This window comes from Oncorhynchus nerka, linkage group LG3, assembly GCF_034236695.1.
Source record: "Oncorhynchus nerka isolate Pitt River linkage group LG3, Oner_Uvic_2.0, whole genome shotgun sequence".
NCBI lineage: Eukaryota > Metazoa > Chordata > Actinopteri > Salmoniformes > Salmonidae > Oncorhynchus > Oncorhynchus nerka.
The window spans coordinates 39,090,834-39,100,195 of NC_088398.1; the positions used below are offsets into that span (position 1 = coordinate 39,090,834).

The 9,362-nt window shown below is 43.2% G+C and overlaps 1 protein-coding gene across 1 annotated transcript in view; it reads left to right on the forward strand.

Moving 5' to 3' along the window:
* LOC115116204 (nck-associated protein 5-like) overlaps window positions 1-7,258 on the forward strand; it is a 99,823-nt gene extending 92,565 nt beyond the window's left edge. The window contains exons 11-12 of the mRNA XM_065011698.1: window positions 1,790-2,182; window positions 7,200-7,258. Coding sequence (XP_064867770.1) covers window positions 1,790-2,182; window positions 7,200-7,216 — 410 coding nt within the window. The 3' untranslated portion in view covers window positions 7,217-7,258. The remainder of the gene's footprint in view (window positions 1-1,789; window positions 2,183-7,199) is intronic.
* The last annotated feature ends 2,104 nt before the right edge of the window (window positions 7,259-9,362 follow it).

Consider the following 9,362-nt stretch of genomic DNA (forward strand, 5'->3'; position numbering starts at 1 on the left):
CAAGGACAACAACCACCCGAGCCACTTCCTGTTCACCCCGCTATCATCCAGAAGGCGAGGTCAGTACAGGTGCATCAAAGCAGGGACCGAGAGACTGAAAAACAGCTTCTATCTCAAGGCCATCAGACTGTTAAACAGCCACCACCAACATTGAGTGGCTGCTGCCATACATGTGAAAAATGTATCACTAGCCACTTTAAACAATGCTACTTAATATAATGTCTACATTCCCTACATTACTCATCTCAAATGTATATACTGTACTCTATACCACCCACTGAATCTTGCCATCTTTATGTAATAGATGTATCACTAGCCACTTTAAACAATGCAACTTAATATAATGTTTACATACCCTACATTACTCATCTCATATGTATATAATGTACTCGATACCATCTACTGCGTCTTGCCTATGCCGTTCTGTACCATCACTCATTCATATATCTTTATGTACATATCCTTCATCCCTTTACACTTGTGTGTATAAGGTAGCTGTTGTGAAATTGTTAGGTTAGATTACTCGTTGGTTATTACTGCATTGTCGGAACTAGAAGCACAAGCATTTTGCTACACTCGCATTAACCTCTTGAAGCTAGGGAATGTTGTCTCTGACTGTATAATTAAAACACATACTGAATGAAGACACCCAATTATCAGTGAAGTTGTCAGTTAGCAGCCCACCTGTTTCTCTGGATTGCTGAAGAGGAACCAGTATTTTATTTTCTGTTGCTAAAGAAGTCTACTGGCTATTAGGTAGAAAATCATGCCAGCATGACAAGGAGACAGGGACCTTGATGGTTTGATTTTAATATACTGTATGTTGTTCTGAGCTGTGTTTGTCTGTGCCAGGAGGTGCAAGTGAAAGAATGCAGTGTGAGAATGCAAAATGACAGAGTTGTCATTACTGTACTTTAATTATTTTATACATTAAATATTCAAACATTGTATTGCCCAGCATACTACATGAAGTGTACAGTTGTATTACAGTTCAAATAGATAGGTATTCAATATTGCTTGATGGCATTAGCAATCGCTTTGTCACCAACTGTACAATATCATAAATGCACTTGATTTGACACACTGCCACTAAATCACAATCTCAATTGGTCTCAAAAGGGCCACATTTTCCCTAAGCTTTATCCACCATGATTCCTCTCTGTTTGGGTGAAGCCCATTCTCTCTGGTGGCACCCATGGTATCATGCGCTAATTAGCGAGGAATCATTAGCCAGCATCACAGTTAAATGTAATTGGATTGTACGTAACTACCATCCATCTGGCTTGGCTCTTAGAGAGGACCTTTGCCGAGTGTCGTAGAACGAAAAAAACAGACCATCTGTTGCATTAATGCACTGAAATTACCACAAGGCGGCCTGGGTGACAGCCAGTCGCAGTTGGTTAAGACTCCCTCATGCAGAACATAATGTGGCCGAGATAGGACAGGGGACAAGGAGAAAACAGACAATCAAACCAGGCTGGAGAGAAAATAATTCATTAAAATTGATCATGTTGAGGATAATGTTGCATATCATGTTGTGGAGACATATTACCAATGCTATTATAAACCCATTAATTCATAGATTTGGATGTTAAACTAATCATAACATGAGGTAGTTATCATTATTCAGAGGGCACAAATGACACAAGACAATGATTTTTGCGGTGTGATTGGATGATACCTACTTAACTAATTATATGAAAACATGTCATTCTGTTTAGATTGTTCCATTTGTTGTGTGTAACTCCTGCATCTCCAAGCCCCATCATGTTTTTTCCTTGTGCCTCAGGCTCCGGCTGCAAGATGCGAACGTTGGACAGCGGCATTGGAACATTCCCCCTCCTCGATTCCTCTTCCTTGTTCTCCTCCATCCTCAACCTCCTTCCCAAGTCCACATCGGCCCAAAACTCCCTCAGTCCTCCCAGTGCTCCCAGTTCCTCTAGTGAGGAGGTGTCACCCTCCCCATTACCCCGGTGGAGAGTACCATCTGGCTCAAAAGACCATCTCTGCAGCCAACCAGGCCTGGACAACTCCTCGTTATCCGACACCACTGTGAACCTTGTCCAATCAGTGCCTTATCCCACTTTGGCCTTCCTTCAGCCTGTCCAATCCCTGTCTGAGCCCCTTGTGACCTGTGCCAGTGTGTGTGATACCCAGAGCAAGCTGCCCAGACTAGCTTCAGGTAAAGTCAAAAGACCACTTGTCCAGAGATACATCTGTCTGGTCATCGGGAACTCAGTCGCGGTCTCAACTTACTGTTGAGATTTAAGGAGAAAAAACATCACACCAATTGATGGTCTGCAATTTGTTTGCTGTTCGTTCGCTTGTTGAATCTGCTGGTGGGAGACTGACAGCCGTAATTTATCCCCGTTGTTTTACATTTCCAATCGGTTTACACTCGGTTGTAGCTTTTTTACGTTTAGAATCGGTTTGCTAATTACAACCGGCACTATGTTCAGAGGTGCTAAGTATAAACGCTTGACAATCCTACCGGTGTGTCCGTGTCTTTAAAATGGTAGAATACAAAGGTGGCACATTTTTAATTTGGTAGTGCATCAGCAGTTTTCCTCTTCTTACGTCAGTCACTGACAGTCACTCAGTTACCCCCATTGCAAAATGTGTAGAATTTCAGAAAATGTGTTTTAAATCTGCATTATTTTCTTTACACCCCTTGGCAAAATAGGTGGAATTGCAGAAACATTTTCTCTCCACTGCCAAAAAGGGGGCCTCTAAAATATTTTGATCAGACCCTGTTATTACTACAACTACAGCCAGCATTAAGGCAGAGGATCACATTTTAAGTGAGCAGAGAGAAGAGGCTTGCCCATATTAGTATGCGAATGATAGCCCCAGTTTAGACTCTGCTAAAGAGACACTCTCAATTAACCTGTCATGAGAGGAGATTTGGTGGTCATTGAAATTCATATCTCACTAGCTAGGTTTCCATCCAATTGGTGACAGATTTTCATAAAAGGCTGTGAGTGATGACAGAATGCATATTGAAATACTTTTTGAGGTATAATTACCATGTACCACGTAAAAAATCCAAGTTAAATGGGTTTCCATCGAATTTTCAACTCTACTGATGGTTTACTCACTCAAAAATGTTGCTTTATATAGCGAGTGTGCCCACTCTACTATTGGCACATGCAATCTAGCCAACAGCGCAGATAATTTGCTGAAATTCCGGCACCGACAGAGATGGCCACCTCACTTTGCGTTCCAAGGAAACTATGCAGTGTTTTTTTTTTTTTTACGTGATATTTATTACATTGGTACCCCAGGTAATCTTAGGTTTTATTACATACAGTCGGGAGGAACTACTGGATATAAGAGCAACGTCAACTCACCATCATTACGACCAGGAATACAACTTTCCCGAAGCGGATCCTGTGTTTTGCCCACTACCTGGGACAATGGATCGGATCCCAGCCGGCGATCCAATACAACGACGCCGTAAAAGAGGCAGACGAAGCTGTCTTCTGGTCAGGCTCGGGAGACGGGCACATCACGCACCACTCCCGAGCATACTACTCACCAATGTCCAGTCTCTTGACAACAAGGCTGATGAAATCCGAGCAAGGGTAGCATTCCAGAGACATCAGAGACTGTAACGTTCTTTGCTTCACGGAAACGTGGCTCACTCAAGACACGCTATCGGAGTTGGTACAGCCAGCTGGTTTCTTCATGCATCGCGCCGACAGAAACAAACATCTTTCTGGTAAGAAGAAGGGCAGGGGGGTATGCCTTATGATTAACGAGACGTGGTGTGATCATAACAACATACAGGAACTCAAGTCCTTCTGTCCACCTGAATTAGAATTCCTCACAATCAGATGTCAACCGCATTATCTACCAAGAGAATTATCTTCGATTATAATCACAGCCGCATTTTGGGCATATTCAATCAATCCTTATCCCAGTCTGCTGTTCCCACATGCTTCAAGAGAGCCACCAATGTTCCTGTTCCCAAGAAAGCTAAGGTAACTGAGCTAAACAACTACCACCCCGTAGCACTCACTTCCATCATCATGAAGTGCTTTGAGAGACTAGTCAAGGACCATATCACCTCCACCCTACCTGACACCCTAGACCCACTCCAATTTGCTTACCGCCCCAAAAGGTCCACAGACGACTCAATCGCAACCACACGGCCCTAACCCATCTGGACAAGAGGAATACCTATGTGAGAATGCTTTTCATCGACTACAGCTCAGCATTTAACACCATAGTACCCTCAAAACTCGTTATCAAGCTCGAGACCCTGGGTCTCGACGCCGCCCTGTGCAACTGGGTACTAGACTTCCTGGCGGGCCGCCCCCCAGGTGGTGAGGGTAGGTAACAACATCTCCACCCCGCTGATCCTCAACACTGGGGTGCCACAAGGGTGCGCTCTGAGCCCGCTCCTGTACTCCCTGTTCACCCACGACTGCGTGGTCATGCGCGCCTCCCACTCAATCATCAAGTTTGCAGACGACACTACAGTGGTAGGCTTGATAACCAACAACGACGAGGCGGCCTACAGGGAGAAGGTGAGGGCCCTCAGAGTGTGGTGTCAGGAAAATAACAAAACAAAAGAGATGATTGTGGACTTCAGGAAACAGCAGAGGGAGAACCCCCCTATCCACATCGACGGGACAGTGGTGGAGAGGGTACACATCACAGACAAACTGAATTGGTCCGCCCACACAGACAGCATGGTGAAGAAGGCGCTGTAGCGCCTCTTCAACCTCAGGAGGCAGAAGAAATTTGGCTTGTCACCAAAAGCAAACTTTTACAGATGCACAATCGAGAGAAGCCTGTCGGGCTGTATCACCGCCTGGTATGGCAACTGCTCTGCCTACAACCATAAGGCTCTGCAGAGGGTAGTGAGGTCTGCACAACGCATCACCGGGGGAAAACTACCTGCCCTCCAGGACACCTACACCACCCGATGTCACAGGAAGGCCATAAAGGTCATCAAGGACAACAACCACCCAAGCCACTGCCTGTTCACCCCGCTATCATCCAGAAGGCGAGGTCAGTACAGGTGCATCAAAGCTGGGACCGAGAGACTGAAAAACAGCTTCTATCTCAATGCCATCAGACTGTTACACAGCCACCACTAACATTGAGTGGCTGCTGCCATACATGTGACAAATGTATCACTAGCCACTTTAAACAATGCCACTTAATATAATGTCTACATACCCTACATTACTCATCTCAAATGTATATACTGTACTCTATACCACCCACTGAATCTTGCCATCTTTATGTAATACATGTATCACTAGCCACTTTAAACAATGCCACTTAATATAATGTTTACATACCCTACATTACTCATCTCATATGTATATACTGTACTCGATACCCTCTGCATCTTGCCTATGCCGTTCTGCACCATCACTCATTCATATATCTTTATGTACATATTCTTCATCCCTTTACACTTGTGTGTATAAGGTAGCTGTTGTGAAATTGTTAGGTTAGATTACTCGTTGGTTATTACGGCATTGTCGGAACTAGAAGCACAAGCATTTCGCTACCCTCGCATTAACATCTGCTAACCATGTGTATGTGACAAATAACATTTGATTTGATTTGAGATACAGTGTGGTTAGGCCTATAGCCTCTGTTTTTTTAATAAGAACAAATTATTATTTACAATGACAGCTGAGGAACAGTGGGTTAACTGCCTTGTTCAGTGGCAGAACGGTAGATTTTTACCTTGTCAGCTCGGGGATTCGATCTAGCATCCTTTCGGTTACTGGCCCAATGCTTTAATCACTCGGATACCTGCCGCCCTAAAATGATGAGATTATTAGGAGAATATTATGGACAAAAGAGCGAGATTATTTGTATTTGTCCAAAGGCAGCCAAACATTAATGATCCTGTCACCAGAATCAGACACTCAATGTTTACAGGAAAGGAGCATTAAGATCACCGTGCAATTTCACCACAATGTGAAGTTAATTTAATCTGTAGCCGAATAAACTGCATGATTTCCCAAGTCTCCAAGTTTACTTCAATTTGATGGTTATTATAACAATATTTGGGCATAAAAGTGTTTCCACCAACATTTCTCGCATAACTTATTAGACCTGTTTTTTTTTATCTGATATGTACTTAACTCTGATAAAAAAAAGGTTGGATGGAAACCTGGTTATAGTGATGCACAGAGAGTTAATTGTTTGGTTGGCACAATTTCTGAGATGGGGTGTAGTGTCAAGAGAAAAAGAGAAAAAATGGCCAATGTGATGCCCAGATAATGCCTTTAGGATGGGACAATAACTTCTGTTAATTACTGAACACCAGATTCAGTGAAAAAGGCTCTATGCTCTAGATGTTTTCTATTACAACTGTAATGTTCTCCTGTTACTGTTTGCAAAGCAATAGAACAATCCCTTAATAGCTTATTTTCTGGATGAGGTTCACTTTGTATGGAATGACACTCAGTATCATGTATCATGCAGTATCATGGAAACAACATACACTCAGTATCAAGTATCATACAGTATCATGAAAACAACATCCTTTTTGAAGGCAATATGTACAGGAAAAAACATGTTGTGATCTAACAACTAGAGAGGAGGTGCTGCCGAAAAATGAGGAACTACTGGGAATGGATGTAATATTATTGTATGTTTAATAAAATGTGACTTTTTATACATGGAGAGAGTGTTACACCCTACATCCGTCTGCATTGCAGATATTGTTACCCTGAGGGTGTAAGAGCAAATCAACTTGACACTGCTGTTATATTGCTGTCTTAGAATACTTAGAATGTAATGACCAGGGCCTCCCTAGTGGCACAGTGGTCTAAAGCACTGCATCGTCACTACAGACCTGGGTTTGATCTCAGGCTGTGTCACAACTGGCTGTGACCGTGAGTCCCATAGGGCGGCGTACAATTGGCCCAGCTTTTCTTGGCTCATCGTGCTCTAGCGACTTCTTTTGGTGCCTGCAGGCTGATCCTGGTTGTCAGTTGAACGGTGTTTCCTCCGCCACATTGGTGCAGCTGGCTTCCAGGTTAAGCGTGTGTTATGTTTGGCGCTTCATGTTTCGGAGGACACATGACTCGATTTTTGCCTCTCCTGAGCCCGTTGGGGAGTTGTACTGATGGGACAAGATTTAAAAAGGGGGTAAAATACTACAAAATGTATGTATTGACCATACAACTTGAACAAAACCGTGCTCTCTCTTCTTTTTTCAGCAGTTAGAATGACATGATCATGAAGACTGACAAGGACAACTGCTAAGAAACCATCAGCAGTGAGTTGTTTTTAAAACATTCTTATTTGTTTTTATTGGTAGGTGGAATGGAAATAATGATATTGAGCCATTTCAAATCAAAGACCAGCCCTGCCAACATAGAGAGCAGACAAAACTCCAGTTTGCTGTTAGAACAGTTAGTTGTTTTATATCCAATGAATTGATTATAGCAATCAAGTCATTTTCAGAATAGAATACATTTTCTAAAATCATCGGTAGTTGATCAACCATCGGCCTGCACTTACAGGAGTAAATATGAAAGAAGACTGGTTCTGTGGAACTAGTAAAAAAAACAATTACACAGCAAATGTACAAATATTTATTTAATTTTAATTTGATTTATTTCACCTTTATTTAACCAGGTAGGCCAGTTGAGAACAAGTTCTCATTTACAACTGCGACCTGGCCAAGATAAAGCATTGCAGTGCAACAAAAACAACAACACAGTTACACATAAACAAACGTACAGTCAATAACACAAAATAAATTACAAATAGAAAGATATATGTACAGTGTGTGCAAATGTAGAAGAGTAGGGAGGTAGGCAATAAATAGGTCATAGAGGCGAAAATAATTACAATGTAACATTAATACTGGAGTGATATATATGCAGATGATGATGTGCAAGTAGAAATACTGGGGTGCAAAAGAGCAAGAGGGTGAGTAATAATATGGGGATGAGGTAGTCGGGTGTGCAATTTACAGAGTGGCTGTGTACAGGTACAGTGATCGGTAAGCTGCTCTGACAGCTGATGCTTAAAGATAGAGAGGGAGATATAAGACTTCAGCTTCAGAGATTTTTGCAATTCGTTCCAGTCATTGGCAGCAACGAGAGCATAGAGGTCGCAGTGGTGGGTAGTATATGGGGCTTTGGTGATAAAACGGATGGCACTGTGAAAGACTACATCCAGTTTGCTGAGTAGAGTGTTGGGGGCTATTTTGTAAATGACTTCGCCTAAGTCAAGGATCGTAGGATAGTCAGTTTTATGTGGGTATGTTTGGCGGCATGAGTGAAGGAGGCTTTGTTGCGAAATAGGAAGCCGATTCTGGATTTAATTCTGGATTGGATATACTTAATGTGAGTCTGGAAGGAGAGTTTAGTCTAGCCAGACACCTAGGTATTTGCAGTTGTCCACATATTCTAAGTCAGAACCATCAAGAGTCGTTATGCTAGTCGTTATGCTAGGCTAGGGTGCGGGCAGCAATCGGTTGAAGAGCATGCACTTAGTTTTACTAGCATTTAAAAGCAGTTGGGAGGCCACGGAAGGAGTGTTGTATGGCGTTGAAGCTCGTCTGGAGGTTTGTTAGCACAGTGTCCAAGAAGGGCCAGATGTATACAGAATGGTGTCGTCTGCGTAGAGGTGGATCAGAGAATCACCAGCAGCAAGAGCGACATCATTGATATATACAGAGAAAAGAGTTGGCCAGAGAATTGAGCCCTGTAGCACCCCCATAGAGACTGCCAGAGGTCGGGACAACAGGCCGATTTGACACACTGAACTCTATCTGAGAAGTAGTTGGTAAACCAGGCGAGGCAGTCATTTGAGAAGCCAAGGCTATTGAGTCTGTCGACAAAAAGCCTTGGCCAGGTCAATGAAGACGACTGCACAGTACTGTCTTTTATCGATGGCGGTTAATATCGTTTAGGACCTTGAGGGTGGCTGAGGTGCACCCATGACCAGCTCGAAAACCAGATTGCAAAGTGGAGAAGGTACGGTGGGATTCAATGGTCGGTGATCAGTTTATTAACTTGGTTTTCGAAGATTTTAGAAAGGCAGGGCAGGATGTACATAGGTCTATAACAGATTGGGTCTAAGGTGTCTCCCCTTTGAAGAGGAAGATGACCGCAGCAGCTTTCCAATCTTTGGGGACCTCAGACGATATGAAAGAGAGGTTGAATAGGTTAGTTATAGGGGTTGCAACAATTTTAGAAAGAGAGGGTCCAGATTGTAGGGATCCAGATTTTGCAGCTCTTTCAGAACATCAGCTGTCTGGATTTGGGTGAAGGAGAAGTGGGGTGGTGGGGGGGGGGGCAAGTTGCTGCAGGGGGTGCTGAGATTTTGGCCAGGGTAGGGGTAGCCAGGTGGAAAGCATGGCCAGCCGT